This window comes from Bos javanicus, chromosome 7, assembly GCF_032452875.1.
Source record: "Bos javanicus breed banteng chromosome 7, ARS-OSU_banteng_1.0, whole genome shotgun sequence".
Lineage (NCBI taxonomy): Eukaryota > Metazoa > Chordata > Mammalia > Artiodactyla > Bovidae > Bos > Bos javanicus.
The window spans coordinates 17806310-17825185 of NC_083874.1; the positions used below are offsets into that span (position 1 = coordinate 17806310).

The window sequence follows — 18876 nt, forward strand, 5'->3', positions numbered from 1 at the left end:
CCAGATTTTGATGATCCAAACAGCAAAGCATTCTAGAATAATAGCTGCCCCATGGCGCACTGCGCAAGCGCCAGGCACATGTACGCACTATTGACACATATTCTTTTTTTAAAAAAGCCTTTATTTATTTGGCTACATCAGGTCCTAGTTGCAGCATGCAGGATCTGTTAGTTGGGGCATGTGAACTCTTATTTGCCACATGTGGGATCTAGTTCCCTGACCAGGGATCATACCTGGGCCCCCTGCATTGGGAGTGCAGTCTTAGCCACAAGACCACCAGGGAATTCCCCTGACACATATTCTTTGCGTGTATTATTCTCCACAAAAATTTGCTGGGCACCTACTGCACTCCAGGCACTGTTCTAGACACTGGGGGCTGGCAGCAGTGAACAAAACTGCCCAAACTCCCTGGTCTTGCAGCACTCAGTTCTCCAGTCCTCACCATGGCGCTCAGAGATAGGGCCTGTGGGTTTTGTCTTAACACATTTTTATTTTTGGCCGCACAGGGTCTTCGTTGCTGCTCCGGCTTTGTCTAGTTGTGACAAGTGGGGCCACTCTCTCGTTGCAGTGTGCCGGCATCTCATTGCAATGGCTGCTCTTACGGCAGAGCAACTGGCTCTAGGCGGTGTGGGTTCAGTAGCTGTGGCCCACGAGTTGAGTTGCTCCTCAGCATGTGGGATCTTCCTGGACCAGGGATTGAACCCCTGTACTGATAGGCAGATTCTTAACCACTGGACTACCAGGGAAACCCCAAGGCCTACATTTTATAGAGGAGGAAAATGAGGCACAGAATAACCCCCAAACTCTGACTGGATACCTGGTAAAAGGGAGGGACTTTGAGGGTTTTTTATTTCTTTTTTTGGCCATGCCATGTGGAATGCAGAATCTTAGTTCCCTGCCCAGGAATCAAACCCATGCCCCTTACAGTGGAAGTGTGGCATTTTAACTACTGGACCACTAGAGAAGTCCCAGGGACTTTGTTTCAGACACTGGCGATATTCTTGAAGGGAGGGTTCCCTGATGGCCCAGATGGTAAAACAAAAAAAATCCGCCTGCTAATGCAAGAGGCTGGAGAAGACTCTTGAGAGTCCCTTGGACTGCAGAATCAAACCAGTCAATCCTAAAGGAAATCAACCCTGAATATTCATTGGAAGGATTGATGCTGAAGCTCCAATACTTTGGGCACCTGATGTGAAGAGCCAACTCATTGGAAAAGACCCTGATGCTGGGAAAGAGTGAAGGCAAGAGGAAAAGGGGGCTGACAGAGGATGAGATGGTTGGATGGCATTACCAACTCAATCGACATGAGTTAGAGCAAATTCTGGGAGATAGTGAAGGACAGGGGAGCCTGGCCTGCTGCAGTCCATGGGGTCGAAGAAAGTCAGACACAACTTAGTGACTGAACAACAACAACAACAGTGTCCTTGAGCACACAGACGGTACTGAAGGGGTGGATGATTGTTGACTGAATGAATGAGTGAATGAATGACTGAACTGAGGTGAAGTCACCTTCCGGGGCCGAGTCGCAAGCAGTCCAGCTCATGCGCGTGAGAGCTCAGGACTGGCGGTAATCTCGGGTGGGTGCCTCGCCCAACTCTTGGAGTCTGGGTGGGGCCAGTGATTGGGAAACTTGGGCTCTGATTCTATCAGAGACTCCGAAGCCACTTGGAGCTTATTAGTTACAGGCACTGCCTGTCACTGAGTCCTCATTCTACACACTCAAGGGCCCCTACCTTCATTATGTAGGCAGCTGAGCTTGGAGTATCTGTACCAATAATAAGCCTGCTATTATTATCTCCTTCAACAATAACAAGAGCAGCAGCAGCCTTTACTATTTCTTGAGCTGAAACCATGTCCCCAGCAAGGTAGCTTTTCAATGCCTGGCCTCATGCACCCATTATCCCTTGCCAACAGCCTTCGTGGTAGCATCGCTGTTGTTCTTGTCCAGTCACTCATTGTGTCCAAATCTTTGTGACCCCATGTACTGCAGCACACCAGGCTCCTCTGTCCTTCACCATCTCCTGGAGCTTGCTCAAACACATGTCCATTGAGTCAGTGATGCCATCCAACCATCTCATCCTCTGTTGTCCCCTTCTCATCCTGCCTTCAGTCTTTCCCAGCATTAGGGTTTTTTCCAATGAGTCAGCTCTTTGCATCAGGTGGCTAAAGTATTGGAGCTTCCGCTTTCATAGAAGTCCTTCCAATAAATACTCAGGGTTGATTTCCTTTAGGATTGACTCGTTTGATCTCCTTGCAGTCCAAGAGACTCTCAAGAGTTTTCTCCAACACCACAGTTCAAAAGCATCAGTTCTTCAGCACTCAGCCTTCTTTATGGTCCAACCCTCACATCTGTACATGGAAAGACTACTGGAAATACCATAGCTTTGACTATTTGGACCTTTGTCAGCAAAGTAAGTCTCTGCTTTTAATACACTGTCTAGGTTTACAGTACAATAGGAGAGGATCATCAAAACCTAGACAGCATTAATGGTGCATGAATTTTACTTTTGCATGAAAGGGGGACTCAGAGAAATTAGATGACATATCCAGGAAACAGGGAGCCCCCCTTTAGTCATCACCACACATCTAGTCCTCTTGTTTTTCTTTAAATTTTTAAAACATTTTTTATTTGTTTGGCTGCACTGGGTCTTAGTTGTGTTTTGTGAGATCTTTAGCTGTGGCATGTGGGATCGAGTTCCCTGATCAAGGGTGGAACCCGGGCCCCCAGCATTGGGAGTGTAGACTCTTAGCCACTGGACCACGAGGGAACGCCCATCCTATCTTTCAAAGCACCGGGTAAAAGCAAACTTCAGAGGTGTGCAACCTTGGAGACATCACTCTACCTCTCTGAGACCTGGGTTCCACATTGCCAAACAGGAGCTAGAAAGCCTGGCCTTGATGGGTGTGTGAGGATTAAGAACAACCTGTAAAGTCACGTGCTTAAAAGATTAGAAAGTAACTAGAAAATAATTAGGAAGTTATAGCACCTTCTATTCAGAACTTTCTAGATGCAGGACCCTCTGCCAAGTATTTTTTAAAATTCACTACTTTTTTTGACTGAGCTGGGTCTTTGTTGCGGTGCCCAGGCCTTCTCTAGATGTGGCATGTGCGGGCATCTCTTGTTGGGAGCACGGGCTCTAGGTATGTGGGCTCAGTTAAGTTGGTGCCACTCAGGCTTAGTTGCCCCTCAGCATGTGGGATCTTCAAGGACCAGGGATTGAACCCATGTCCTCTGCACTGGCAGGTGGATTCTTAATCACTGGGCCACCAGGGACATCCTTGCCAAGTGTTTTCCTATGTGTGACAGGTAAATCCATTTGAACTGTTTTGAGAGCCAGTCAATAGGAGATCACTCTCCTCTTTCACCTTCATTAAGAAACTGTTTAGGGATTCCCTGGTGGCTCAGTGGTGAAGAATTCCCTTGCCAGTGCAGGAGACACAGGTTCAATCCCTGATCTGGGAAGATCCCACATGCCTGGGAGCAGTTGAGACAGTGAGCCACAACTGTTGAGCCTGTGCTCTAGACCCTGGAAGCCTACACACCACAACTACTGAAGCCCGAGCTTGGAGCCCTTGCTTTGCAACAAGACAAGCCACTGCAGTGAGAAGCCCAGGCACCACAACTAGAGAAAGAGCCCAGAAGCAGCAGCAAAGATCCAGCACAGCCATAAATAAATACATAATTTTTTTATAAAAAAGAAGCTGTTTAGTTCCTCTTCAGTTTTTGGTATCAGAATGGTATTATGTGCATATCTGAGGTTGTTGCTACTTCTCCCGTCAGTCTTGATTCCAGCTTGTGATTCGTCCAGCCCCGCATTTTGCATGGTGAAATCTGCATAGAGGTTAAATAAGCAGGGTGACAATATACAGTCTTGTCATACTCCTTTCCCAATTTTGAACCAGTCAGTTGTTCCATGTAAGGTTGTGACTGTTGCTTCTTGACCCACATACAGGTTTCTCAGGAGACAGGTAAAGTGGTCTGGTATTCCCACCTCTTTAAGAATTTTTGCAGTTGTTGTGATCCACACAAAGGCTTTTGCATAGTCAGTGAAGCAGAAGTAGATTTTTTTTTGGTATTCCCTTGCTTTCTCTGTGATCCAACAGGTGTTGGCAATTTGATCTCTGATTCCTCTGCCTCTTCTAAACCTAACGTGTACATGTGGAAGTTCTAGGTTCATGTATTGCTGAAACCTAGCTCAAAGGATTTTGGGCATAACCTTGCTAGCATGTGAAATGAGTGCAATTGTACAGTTGTTTAAACATTCTTTGGCATTGCCCTTCTTTGGGGTTGGAATGAAAATTGACCTTTTCCAGTCCTGTGGCCACTGCTGAGTTTTCCAAATTTGCTGACATACTGAGTGCAGCACTTTAACACCAGCATATTTTAGGATTTAAAATAGCTCACCTGGAGTTCCATCACCGCTACTAGCTTCGTTCATAGTAATGCTTCCTAAGGCCCACTTGCTTCACACTGTAGGGTGTTTGACTCCACGCCATCGTGGTTATCTGGGTCATTCAGTAAGACTTTTTTGTACTGTATTCTGGCTCCTGAGGTTATAAGGGAGAAGGTGGAAGCCACAATCCCTATTCTCAAGACTAGATGTAGCAGGAGACCCAGATAGTTCTAGAACAGCAAGACCAGGGTCAGAAATATGGGACTGCATGAGACACAAAGGAAGACCACCCTGACCCTGCCCTGTAAGCTTAGGAAGGCTTTAGGAAGAAAGCAATCCCCAGGCTAAATACAGAGTAGTTGGGCTGGCAAAGAGGGCTACATGGGAATGAGAGCCTTACAGGCAGTGGGAAGAGTCTGTGCAAACTCAAGGAGGTAAGAAGTAAAGTAAGACTCCTTTGGAGGAGCTGAGTTATTCTTTCCACCCAGACTGTACAGTTGAAGGTGGGGAAAGGTAGTTACAGAGGGAATGTGTAAGCCAAGTTAAAGAATCTGGATTTGATGTATGGGAATCACAGATGTGTTCTAAGTGGAGGCTTAAGAATTTGGGAGGCTGGATGGCTCAGTATCTTCAGGCATGCTTGGTTTCCCTAAGGGCTTGCATGTGGCTGAAGATGGAGGGGACGTCAGATTTGTGTGGGGTTTTTGCCCATTCAGTATCCATGGCTCCATTTCCCCTTCATCAGCCACCTGGTTATGGTCTTGGTGGGATGGTCACTCGAAGTAGTCTCCTCCAAGGATCAGATGTGGCCCAGGCTACACTCTCCAGACTTTTTTTTTTGAATTCGGCTATGTCAGGTCTTAGTGGTAGCACGTGGGATCTCCTGTTGCAGCTCATGGACTCTGCGGCTGTGACACATGGGCTCAGTGGTTGTGGCGCGTGGGCTTAGTTGCTGTGTGGCACATGGGATCTTAGTTTCCCAATCAGGAACTGAACCTGCTTCCCCTGCATTGCAAGGTGGATTCTTAACCACTGGACTGCCAGGGACATCCCCACTCTCTGGAATTTGAAGTTTGGGCCTGCACAGAAGGACTGAATACAGTTGTTTTCATTCGTACCCAATATTGCCCCCTGGAGAGATTGTCTATTAAAGGGCCAAAGCTATTCCTGGTTCTGGTTTTCTTGTTCTCTGCAATTCCTTTCATTACCGAGCTCCTTGTAATAAATGAATGAAAGAACAAATACATGAATAAATAATTTGGTCAATTAAATAAGTAACCACACACGTGCACACACACACAGTTTATATTTATAGTTTAAGTTCATCAGAATCACTTTCTGTTGCTTGCTACGAAAGAACCCTAGCTAATATACCACTGCTGCTGGATTCATGGGGCTCAGCCTGTAGAGAGCTACCTTACCACTCCTGGGCATATATCTGGAAAAGATAAAAACACTAATTAAAGATGCATGCGCCTCTGTGTTCATAGCAGCATTGTTACAATGGCCAAGACATGGAGACAACCTAAATGTCCTTTGATGACTGCATAAAGAAGATGTGGAACATATATACAATGGAGTACTACTCAGCCATAAAAACAAATGAAACAGGACTTCCTGGTGGTCCAGTGGTTAAGAGTCTGCCTGCCAATGCAGGGGATGTGGGTTCGACCCCAGATCAGGGAACTAAGATCCCTCATGCCATGGCACAGCTAAGCCCATGTGCTGCAGCTACTAAAGTCCCCACACACCTAGAGCCTGTGCTCAGCAACAAGAGAAGCCACTGCAACGAGCAGCTTGTGCACTGTATTGAAGAGCAGCCCCTATTCACCGCAACTAGCCCCCATTGCACACAGCACTGGAGACCCAGCACAGCCATAAATAAATAAAATTTTAAAAAAGAATGAAACTTTGCCATTTTCAGCAACATGGATGGACCTAGAGATTATCATACTAAGTGAAGTAAGTCAGACAGAGACAAATATCATGATGTCACTTACATGTGGAATCTAAAAAATAATACAAATGAATTTATTTACAAAACACTCACAAAGAAAACAAATTTATGGTTACCAAAGAGGATGGATACACCAGGAGCTTGGGGTTAACAGATACAAACTACTCCTATATAAAATAGATCAATAAAGACCTACTGTATAGCACAGGAAATCACATTCAGAATTTTGTAATTACCTATAATAGAAAAGAATCTGAAAAAGAACAAATATATGTATAATTGAATCACTTTGCTGTACACCTGAATTTAACACAACATTGTAAATCAGCTATACTTCAGTTAAAAAAAAAACTAACTTAAGCAAAAACAAAAACAAAGAAACAAACAAGAGGGGGAAAGAGAGAATATTGGAAAGATAGTGAGATGTGTTAAAAAATGGAAAGATGAGTTGTTTTAGGAAGGCTGGGACCCACAGTAGGTCTGCAGGATTCAGCAGATGTGCAAATACTGTCCTCAAGCATTCGCTTTTTTTTTTTTTTCCTCAGCCTTGTCTTCTCATGGGTGGCAAAATAGTTGTCACATCTCAAGTATCATAACAATATCCCAGAGCCTCTGTAGAGAGTTGTCAATGATGCAACTCCATCTTGGTGACTCCCAGGCTTTGTGCCTGCTCCAAGTTTCAGATTCCTAAAGGAGAAAGTCTGGTATCCTGCTTTGGCAGGGGTATCTATTCCAGTGGGTAGGGTTTCGTGATATAGACAGGGCAAGTTGGGGGTGGGGCGATCTCTGTGTTCTAGGGGAGCTTCTGTGAACTTGGTGGCCCTCCTGGAGATGTGTTTGACCTTGTCCGTTGATAAACATCAGAGACTTTGACATGGAAAACAAGGACGTAGGTGGGACCATGCGCTGGGAAACCAGTTTGCCAAGGCTGGGTTCTTAAATGGTGACCTTTGGGCTGATCCATCATTGTCCCAGGAGAGCTTTGGGTTCTCCTGGAATCAGGAGGGCTCCTGTCTTGGGAACCTGTACAGGTGACCAGGACCTAGGCTATAGATGTTGACCTTGTATCAGGTGAATGATTTTCCCCATACCCACCACTGTGCTCTGTTTTTTTTTTTTTTTTAATTTGGCTGCTTCAGGTCTTAGTTTCAGCATGAGGAATCTTTAGCTGTGGCAAATGGAATCTAGTTCCCTGACCAAGGATAGAACTCGGACCCCCTACATTGGGAACTCAGAGTCTTAGCCACTGGACCACTAGAGAAGTCCCTGCTCCCTGTATTTCTTTTCTTTTTTAGTACTTATTTATTTGGCTGAGTTGAGTTTTAGTCACAGTCTTAGTTCTGGCATGCAGGATCTTTTGTTGAAGCACATGGACTCTCTAGTTGTGGTGTGCAGGCTCAGTAGATGTGGGGGCTTAACTGCATATGGGATTTGAGTTCCTTGACTAGGAATTGAACCTATGTCCCCTGCATTGCAAGTGAAAAGTATTAATTGCTCAGTCCTGTCTGATTCTTTCACAACTCCATGGACTGTAGCCTGACAGGTTCCTCTGTCCATGGAATTCTCCAGGCCAGAATACTGGAGTGGGTAGCCATTCCCTTCTCCAGGGGATCTTCCCAACCCAGGGATTGAACCCAGGTCTCCTGTATTGCAGACAGATTTACCAAGGAAACCCCCTGCATTGCAAGGTGGATTCTTAAGCACTGGACTGCCAGGCAAGTCCCTTCAGGCTATTTTTTAGAAGTGAGTCACTAGGCCAAGGCCAGTTCATGACCACTATGTTTGCATTTCAGTCCATAGGAAGTAGAGAGCAAGCCTCAAGAACTTGCAAGCAGGCAAGCTTCTCAAGAACTGACCTGGAAGTTATATTGATAGATTCATTTACAGCCCTGTCCTGTGGGCTAGAGCAGGTCACAAGGCCACAGTGAGCTGCAAGGAAGGCTGGGGAATGTAGTCTTGAGTTGAGTAGTTGAATGCCCAGCTCAAACTTGGGGGACACTGTTGCCAAAAGGAAAATGTAAGTAGATAGTCTTCACCATGTGCATTGAATGAATTAAGGAGCCCACAGAGTAATGGATGGAGTAATGGATCTACCAATGAGTGGTTGACTGGTCCGCTGGAAGATGGATAGACCCTGGGTCGGATCACTGCCTGAGAGACGGCTGCTGACCAGATGGATAATGACTGAGGGTGACCGAGCTCAGCCTCCTCTGTCTGACAGCCCCTCACTATGCTTTCCCCTCCTTCTCCAGTTCAGCAATGTCACCTTCTTCATCTTTGGGCCCCTCATGACATTTCTGATGCGCCCATACATCCAGCAACGCTCCCGCTACCTTTACGTGCTGTTCGTTCTCTTCACAGTCACAGGTAGGTGGGGACATTGGGACAGGGTGGGGGGCAAGAGGGACAACACCCTTGACCACCTGCCTTTGTCTCTCCCTCCAGGACTGTTCTCCATGTACTTTCACATGACGCTCAGCTTCCTGGGCCAGATGCTGGATGAGATCGCTATCCTGTGGCTGCTGGCCAGCGGCTACAGCATATGGTTGCCCCGCTGCTATTTCCCCGCCTTCCTAGGGCAGAACAGGTTGGGCAGGGGCGGGCCCTCTGTCAATCCTACTGGAGCCCACCTATCCTTCAGACCCTTTGGAATCCCTCCCCTCAACACACCAGGACTTTTTCCTGACCCTGCCTGACCTATCCGGACTTTCAGGCACCCTCCTTCTGAGCATACTTGGGACCCTGGAAATCCTCCCCTGGTTGTTGTTCAGTCACTCAGTCATTTCTGACTCTTTGTGACCCCATGGACTGCAGCCCCCCAGGCTTCCCTGACTTTCACCATCTCCTGGGGTTTGCTCAGACTCACGTCCTTTGAATTGGTGATGCCATCCAACCATCTCGTCCTCTGTTGTCCCCTTACCCACCTGCTTATTCTTCCTTTTATCCCACCTGGAGAGTTGAGACCTTCTCCAGAGCCTTTCTGAGCCTACTTTGGGGTCCCAGGCGAGTGCGTGCTCAGTTGTGTCTGACTCTTTGCGACCCTATGGACTGTAGTCCACCAGGTTCCTCTGTCCATGGGGTTCTCCAGGCAAGAACACTGGAGTGGGTTGCCATTTTCTTCTCCAAAGCATCCCAGGACCCCATGCCTAAGCTTACCTGGGGCCCAAGACCTCTTCCCTGAGTCTGTCACCTGGTCTCTCTGGCATCTTTCGTTGGATCCTCTTGGGTCCCCTTTTTGTTGACTTGAGACCCATCTGAATCTCTCTCCTGACCCTATCTGACCCACTTGAGCCTTCCAGGCTGTTGCTGCTCTTTAGTCACTCAGTCGTGTCCAATTCTTTGTGACCTCATGGACTGTAGCCCGCCAGGCTCCTCTGCCCATGGGATTCTCTGGGCAAGAATACTGGAGTGGGTTGCCATTTCCTTCTACAGGGGATATTCCTGAACCAGGGGTGGAACCCGGGTCTCCTGCATTGGCAGGTGGGTTCTTTACCACTGAGCCACTGGGGAAGCTCAAGCCTTCAGGACCTCTCTCCTAATAGTTTCTGGGACCCCTGGTGCTCCTTCCTTAATCCCACCTGGCTCACCTGAGACTCTTGCCTGAATTTACCTGGGCCTTGGGACCCTCATCTGACCTTTTTGACTGAGCCCACCTGGGAGTCTTAAGACCGTCTTCTGAGCTCAGTGGGACTTCTCAGAACCCCTTCCCTTTTCTCATCCATCTCAGCCATGAGATTTCCATGTGACTACCCAAACCCCACAGGAATACCCCTCAACCACCCTCCCCCTGTCTGCTCCCGCCACAGCTGAGCCCTTCTCTTCCTCCAGGTCTCGGTACAGCTCACTGATCATCATCATCAGCCTGGTCAGTACCTTCCTGTCCTTCCTGAGGCCCACGATCAACGCATATGCCCTAAACGCCATTGGCTTGCACATTATCTACATCATGGTCCAGGAGTATAAGAAGTGGGTGTGACTGCAGGTGCCCAGAGAGGTGGCACCCCTTTCTCTTCCAAGAACCGCACCCCCCCCCAAAGAAAAACCTCACCATGTTCCCTTCCCCAGAATCATTCACCAGCTAGGGGCAGGACCAGGATTTGAAACCTAAGGCAGAGTTTGTCCTTCTTCTCTGAAAACTGCCAAATACACATACAAGTGGAGAGCATTGTATCATAAATCTTCATGTGCCCACTAACCAGCCCCAACAGCATGTTACCAACCTGTGTTCCTTTTTTCTTCTTCTTGGCCACATGGCATGTAGCATCTTAGTTCCCCAGCTAAGAATGGAACCTGCACCCCTTGCATTGGAAGCTCAGAGTCCTAACCACTGGGCAACCAGGGAAGTCCCCAACCTGCATTCTCTAACCCCCTAGATTTCATATAATGTCACCCATTAATTGTTCAGGGTTTCACTCTCCTGATAAAAAAAATTATCATTTTTAACCCATGCTAGGTCTTGGCAGGCTAGAGAAGGAACTCCCAAATGGGGCCATTTAAAGAGAGTTATATAAAAGGGTTGCTTACAAAGGAGAGGGCAGACTGTGGGAACATCACTAGAGATCATTTAGAATTCCTCCGTTAGTACCAGTGGGACTCCATGCTCATCAGGAGACCTGGGATGGGGAGTGATGGAAAGGAATGATTGCAAGAATCTGGAAGGAGAGAGGTAGCAGAGAGCGTCTTCTTGGCCAGAGCTGTGACCTCCAGTTGTTGGTTACAGTCCTACCTGAGCCAATCCCAGAGGGAGGTTGTGTGGGCTTCCAATTGGGTAAGTCAATGATTTCCAGTTGGGTTGGCCAACAGTTTCCAGTTGGGTTGGCCAACAGTTTCCAGTTGGGATGGCCAATGGTTTTCATTTGGGTTGGCCAATGGCTTCCAGTTGGGTAGGTCAATGGTTTCCAGTTGGGTTGACCAATGGGGAGCCCCAGCAAGGAATCAAATGGTGGAGGAAGGGTATTATTGGAATATTTATTTCCAGGTCCACATAACTCAGCTCCCCCACCCCATACCCAGCCAGCCCTTGAGGCTCAGGGCTGGGTGGAAAAAGGTAGCACAGGATCTAGAGAGGTGAATGGAAGATGCTTCCTTAGAATAGCATCTAAAAATAATACCCAGTTTGCACTGACCTTTCCTCAGTTTCCCAAAGACGTCTTCTTGTGCTTGGTCTTGTTTAAATCAGAAGACAAATGCAGTCCCTCAGGTCTTCCTTCTTTTATAGCAGTCCTTTCCTCCCTCCCTCTTTCTTCATGCCTCTGGTTTGATAACAGAAGCTCAAAGATTTGTCCTGTAGTACATCCTGAATTTTGGATTTGGCCAACTGCTTCCTGTGGTGTCTTCCAACCTGATTCCTTTTTTTCCCTCTGTAAATTAATAGATCTAGTTTTAGCTTTAACTTTTTTTTCACTTCATGTGTGGCACTGGGTGTCATTTGTTCCAGCCCATTAAGACCTCATGATGAGTGGTCATCCTACATTTAGTGCCATTTTGTTTGATCTGTGGATTCAGATGGTGTCATCCAGATCCCTCATTATAAAGTTTTCTACAGCCCTTTCCCCTAATGATTTCAGCAGCCATTTCATGCTGTCTCCACCCGTGGTCTCCTTAGAGGGTGCAAAAGTGTGATTTTCAGATTCTATTATTCCTTCTGCATTAATTATCTGGAGTCCATTCATCCAGACAGAAGAATGTTTGCTCATCAATCTTGAAATACAGTTTGGACAGGAAAGACAGGATAGGGCGTTAATTCTTTCCCTTTTGAAAATTAATTTCCAGAGCAACGAGTTGGTGCCTTAGCCATCTCTGGTAAGGACCCATGAGAGTTTTTTTTAAAGCATTATGAACTCATGGACATTTATCTCTGAAGTGTTTCAATCCATTGCAGTCACTATGCTATATTTTTAACTTTTTATTTTGAAATAATTACAGGCTCAGAGCAAGCTGCAAAAATAGTACACAGAGTCCTGTGTACCCTTCACCCAGATTCTCCCCACCTCCCCCAGAGGCAGCATCTTGTGTAATTACGTGTGTGTGTGCATGCTAAATCACTCAGTCATGTCCGACTCTCTGCGACCCCACAGGCTATAGCCCACCAGATTCCTCTGTCCATGGAATTCTCCCAGGCAAGAATACTGAAGTGGGTTGCCGTTTCCTTCTCCAGGCAATCTTCCCAACTCAGGGACTGAACCTGTGTCTCCTGCATTGGCAGGCAGATTCTTTACCATCTGTACTCAAATTTTACCAATTCTTAGGTGTGGTTTTGTTTTGTTTTGGTGTTTAGACTGTCCTCTTTTAGGATAGCAGGCAGGGCTTGTGCTTTTACCCATGAAGGAGTTATTGCCTCATTAATCTCTCATAAGCTCTTTCCCAAGAGACATTGGGTTAGTTCTGTGGTTGGGGAAACACATATTCTAATCCTGAGTTGTCCCATGACATGGGACACCCTCCCACACACTTACACACGTATTCTCAGAGCCACGTGGACATAAATTCCCATGCACCAGCTCACAGGTGCACATACACTTATACCCCAAAGCACAAACACAGAAGGGCTTGTTGGTTGCAGCTTCTGTATTCTGATAAACCTGATTCAGACCCCACATACTGGCTGTGTAACCTTGGGGTGGGGTCTGGGCATACTTAATCTCACGTGCCTCAGTTTTCTCATCCACAAAATGGGAACAATAGCATTGCTGTGAGGACCCAGTATCTTGTAAGCGGTCCCCACATGTTAGCATGGGTCTGGCCCCTCCCCCACCTTGCCCCTTGATCCTTCCCTCCTCTGAGCCTCCTCTCCTGAAATGGAGGAATTTCCCATCAGTCCCCTGGGGATCTGCTAGCTGAGTCAGGCTCTGATCTCCCTTCTTCCCTCCCTAGGACCAAAAATAAGGAGCTCCAGCATCTGATTGAGGTCTCCACGGTTATATGGGCTCTCGCCTTTACTAGCTGGATCAGTGACCGCCTGCTTTGCAGTTTCTGGCAATGGATTAATTTCTCCTACCTGCACAGCATCTGGTAAGCATTTACCCTATGGTCTTGGGCTCTAGGGGCTTCCCTGGTGGCTCAGACAGTAAAGAATCCACCTGCAATGTGGAAGACCTGGGTTCACTCCCTGGGTCAGGAAGATTCCCTAGAGAAGGGCTTGGCAACCCGCTCCAGTATTCTTGCCTGGAGAATTCCATGGACAGAGGAGCCTGGCAGGCTACAATCCATGGCGTTACAGAATCAGACATGACTGAGCAACTAATGCTTTCACTTGGGTCCTAGAAGCAGAAAATCTCAGATTCCAGAGCTTGGAGCAGGACCTGGGGGAAGCAGGGGCAGGCACAGATACTGGGATGTGTGTGTATGTCTTGGGGGTGTGTGGTCAGGAGATCCCTTTTGATGGCCAGGATCCAGGAAAGGTCAGGAGAGGTGGGGCTGGGGCCATCAAGCTGACTGCTGGGGCATCTTTTCCCCCTCTCCACCTTGTCACCCAGGCATGTACTCATCAGCTTCACCTTCCCCTACGGCATGGTCATCCTGGCTCTGGTGGATTCCGCATACGAGATGCCGAACAAAACCCTCAAAGTCCGCTACTGGCCTCGGGACACTTGGCCCATGGGGCTGCCCTACGTGGAGATGGGTGATGACCACAAGAGCTGCTGAGGTCCAGCAGGGCTTCTTGATCACCTGACACCTATGCACCCACCCAGGACAGCGGCCTGAATTGGGAGACCAAGAGACACAGTTCTGCCCTCCGGCTCCCTCTCCCCTTCATCCTGGTCCTCCGTGCCCCCATTCCAAGGCAGGGGATGGACTTAATGACCTCTCTGTGCTGCAGTGTGATAACCCTGGAGCTCCCCTCCATGACCCGCCCCCATCCTCTTTCACTTCCTCTTCCAGGTTTACTGTTTCACACGACCTGGTGGGGCTGGATCACTGAGCCACTGTGCTTCTGTGGCAGCCACTGGGAATGACCTCAGGCTGGGGCTTGGTCCCTGGGCATCGTATAAACAGTGGTGGTCACTGTGAGACTTTTCAGACCTGTCTTTGGCTGTGCAAGGTCACTGATACTTGGGAGGCATCCTAGAGAATGGACATGTTTTCTGGTCACCTTACACTCAAGCATGTGTGCTAGTGGTAAAGAACCTGTCTGCCAATGCAGGAGACGTAAAAGATGCAGGTTCTATCCCCTGCGTCAGGAAGATCCCCTTGAGAAGGAATGGCAACCCACTCCAGTATTCTTGCCTAGGAAATCCCATGGACAAGAGGAGCCTGGAGGGTTACAGTCCATGGGGTCTCAAAGAGTTTGAACAGGACTGAAGTGACTTCATGTGCATGCAGAGACCTCAGGGATCCTCACATGCTCACATGTGCTCCCACGGACTTACGGGGCTGGTAGCGCTGGAGCCTCACGGAGGCCTGGACTGGGTGACGTGGGTGCTGTCGGGGCACGTGCATCAGGACAAGAGCTGTGGTGGCTGCTTTCCGTGTGCTGTGCTTAGTCACTCAGTTGTGTCCAACTCTTCCTGACGCCATGGACTGTAGCCCACCAGGCCCCTCTGTCCATGGCAATCTCCAGGCAAGAATACTGGAGTGGGTTGCCATGCCCTCCTCCAGGGGATCTTCCCAACCCAGGGATCAAACCCAGGTCTCTCTCATTGCAGGTGGATACTTTACCATCTGAGCAACCAGGGAAGCCCATGAATACTGGAGTAGGTAGCCTATCCCTTCTCCAGGGGATCTTCCCAACCCAGGAATCGAACTGGGGTCTCCTGCATTGCAGGCAGATTCTTTAGCTGTTGGTACCAGGGAAGCCCGTGGTGGCTGGTACAGGCTCTTGAAATGAGAGGACAGAGGGAGGAGGGTGGTTTCCATGGTGGTTAAGAACTCAGGCCTTGGAGTCAGGCAGATGTAAATTTGAATTTTGCTCCACCATTGGGCTTCCCTGGTGGCTCAGAGGTTAAAGCATCTGCCCGGACTGCGGGAGACCCGGGTTCGATCCCTGGGTCAGGAAGATCCCCTGGAGAAGGAAATGGCAACCCACTCCAGTACTCTTGCCTGGAGAATCCCATGGAGGGAGGAGCCTGGTAGGCTACAGTCCATGGGGTCACAAAGAGTCAGACATGACTGAGCGACTTCACTTTCCTTGGACTTCCCTATTTGTATTTTCTGAGGGAAGTGGTTTTTTTCCCCCTCTACCTCTGAAGTTCAAGGACCTTGGCTGTAAAGCATTCCTTCCTTCCTTAGATTTCTGTGTAGATAAAACAAGATAACATATGTAAAGTTCTTAGAATGGGGTCTGGCAAACATCCACCCTTCTACTCATCCTTTATCTGTCCATTCATCCATCCATCCATGTATTTATTATTCATCCTTCCATCGTCCATTATTCTTACATCTATTCCTGTATCCAACTGTTAACCATCCTTCATTCATCCATCTACTTATCCACTTCATGCATCCATATAGCCATCTTTTCACCATCCATTAATCATTATTCTAACATCCATCCATGTATTGAACTGTTAACCATCCTTCATCCATCCATCCATATTCAGCCATCTTTTCACTTATCCGTCCAATTCATTCAATCACCCTTCCATTCATCTATTTCCCCACCTGTTCATTCCTTCCTTCCTTCAGTCATTCATTCATCTCTTCAACAACTGTATACTGAATTCCTACTATATGTTTGACACCAGTCCTCATATAAGACAACAAAGACATGCAAAGAACCTGCCCTAATGAGGAGGCACACATTAGATAAATATAAAAGAGGCAACTGCAGTCACGGATGGGTGAAAAAGATAAAGCACAGTGATGTTCTCAAAGATCATGCCCTTTCATATGGGTGATCAGTTGGGAAGTGCACTTTCCAGCTGAGCCCTCAGTGAGGAGGGAACCAGCCATACCTAGAGCTGGGCAAGACCATTCTGGGCAGGAGGGAATCACATGTGTCATAGAAAAGCATCCACTTCCTACTCCCCTTGTCTCTATCTATAAATGCGTGGCCATGATTTGTCCGCAGATTCTGTCTCCTGCTGACCACTCCATACAGCCTCCTCTTGGGGCACGGAGGCAGTGAATAGGTAGGAAGGAGGACCAGTGAATCATCCAGTTTGTAATTCTAACTCACCGTGGGGCCTTGGCAAGCCCCCATCTCCATTACGGAGGACTCGTGGTGGCAAAGGACAAAATGTTCAGCTCTAGCTGGCTGGAATGACAAAATGATAATCAGCACATATACTTTTGAAGTTAGAGATCAGACTGCAGGTACGGCTGGATCTAGGCTTTACTGTTGGCTCAGACAGTAAAGAATCTGCCTGCAATGAGGGAGACCCAGATTCGATCCTGGGGTCAGGAAGATTCCCCTGGAGAAGGGAATGGCAACCCACTCCAGTAATCTTGCCTGGAGAATCCCAAGGCCAGAGGAGCCTGGCAGGTGACAGTCCATGGGGACGCAAAGAGTGGGACATGACTGAGTGACTAACACTTTCAGGCTTCAAATGATGTCACCATGGTTGAGCTTCTCTATCCTGGAGCACCCCATGGGTAGGAAGTGGCTGCAAGCAATGCCAGGTTTATAGCCTTCCAAGATGAGAAGTATACACTGAAGCTCCAAGAACACATGAAAAGATACTCAACATCATTAGTCTAGTAGGAAAATGCAAATCAAAACCATGAATATCATTTTACATCCACTAAATTGGCCATAATTTTTTTTTTAAGCCAGGAGGTAAGTGCTGATGAGAACGTGGAGAAATTGGAACCCTTGTGGGTTGCTTGTAGGAATGTAAAATGGTACCACACAGTGGAAAAGAGTTTACCAGCTCCTTAACAAGTTAAACAGAGTCACTATGTGATCCAGCAATTCCACTCCTAGGCATATAGACCAAAGAACTGAAAACAGGTATCCAAAGAAATATTTGTACAGAAATGTTCATTGCAGCACCATTTTTTTCTTTTTAAAAAATTAATTTTATTCAAGTATAGTTGATTTACAATGTTTTGTTGATTTCTGCTGTATAGCAAATAATTCAGTTATATATATTATTCTCTTTTAAAAATTTTAACTGAAAGATAATTACTTTACCATGTTGTATTGGTTTCTTCCATACAGCAACTTGAATCAGCCATAAGTATACATACATCCCCTCCCTCTTGAACCCTCCCACCCCCAACCCTATCTCACCCCTCCAGGTTGTTAGAGTGTGTGATACAGCAACTTCCCACCAGTGACCTATTTTACACACGGCAATGTGTACGTTTCCACGCTGCTCTCTGTTTGTCCAGCCCTCGCCTCCCCCCCACCCCGTGCCCACAAGTCTGTTCTCTATGCCTGTGTCTCTATTCTGCCCTGCAAATGGGTTCATCAGTACCATCTTGCTAGGCTCCATATATGTGCATTAATATACAGTATGTATCTCTCCTTTTGACTTACTTCACTCTATAACAGGCTCTAGGTTCATTCACCTCACTAGAACTGACTAAAATTCATTCCTTTTTACGGCTGAGTAATGTTCTGTTGTATATATGCGCCACAACTTTATCAATTCATCTGTTGACGAACATCTAGGTCGCTTCCATGTTCTAGCTATTGTAAATAGCATTACAGCACTATTGATAAGAGCCAAAAGGTGGAAATTACCAAAATGTTAATCAATGAATAAACAAAAGTAGTATATCCATACAATGGGCTATCATTCTGCCTTAAAAAGGAATGAAGCACTGACACAGGATACGATGTGGATGAAGCTTGACAACATTACACTCAGTGAAAAGCCAGACACCAATGGGCATATATTCTATGATTTCATGTATGTGAAATGTCTAGAACAGGCAAATCCATAAGGGAAAAAATCAATCAGATTAGTGATTGCTAGGAGCTGAGAGGGGGCATCCCAGGTGACACTCGTGGTGAAGAACCTGCCTGCCAATGCAGGAGACATGAGACTCGGATTCAGTCCTTGGGTGGGGACAATCCCCTAGAGGAAGGCATGGCAACCCACTCCAGTATTCTTGCCTGGAGAATGCCATGGACAGAAGAACCTGACAGGCTACAGTCTATGGATTCACAAAGAGTCGGACACAACTAAAGTGACTTAGCACACATGCACACGGGGGCTGAGAGGAGGAAATGGGGAGTGAGTGCTCATAGGTATAGGGTTTCCTTTTGGGGTCAAGACTATGTCTTGGAAAACTAGATAGAGATGATGGTTATACAACATTGGTAAGGCTCTAGTTGCTTTTGAATTGTACACTTAAGTATAGTTGATGATTAATTTTAGGTTAGGTAAATTTCACCTCAGTTAAAATTTACTAAAGTCTTGGCTGGTGTTAGGTCATGTCCCCGCTCCTCCCCCCCCCCCCCCCATTAATTCCAGTAGCCAGAAGGATGCAGCTGTTTGATTAGCCAGACTTGGGCACGTGCTTCCTCTGCAGAGGGAGGGAAGCCTCGATCTGACTATGACTCTGATCTGGGGGGAAGAGGGGATGAGTACGAGTTGAAATCCAATATTAAGCCCTTGCCTGTCATGAGTTGGC

General features: G+C 47.2%; 1 protein-coding gene across 3 annotated transcripts in view; it reads left to right on the forward strand.

The window, feature by feature from the left end:
- Positions 1–17761, forward strand: part of ACER1 (alkaline ceramidase 1) — a 56893-nt gene extending 39132 nt beyond the window's left edge. For 2 of the 3 annotated variants that reach the window (XM_061422472.1, XM_061422471.1), the window contains 5 exons: positions 8604–8718; positions 8797–8938; positions 10180–10317; positions 13225–13362; positions 13827–17761. In XM_061422472.1, the coding sequence (XP_061278456.1) occupies positions 8640–8718; positions 8797–8938; positions 10180–10317; positions 13225–13362; positions 13827–13995 (666 nt within the window). In that variant the 5' untranslated portion in view covers positions 8604–8639 and the 3' untranslated portion in view covers positions 13996–17761. The remainder of the gene's footprint in view (positions 1–8603; positions 8719–8796; positions 8939–10179; positions 10318–13224; positions 13363–13826) is intronic. The other variant, XM_061422473.1, reaches the window with a different exon arrangement.
- Positions 17762–18876: the final 1115 nt, after the last annotated feature.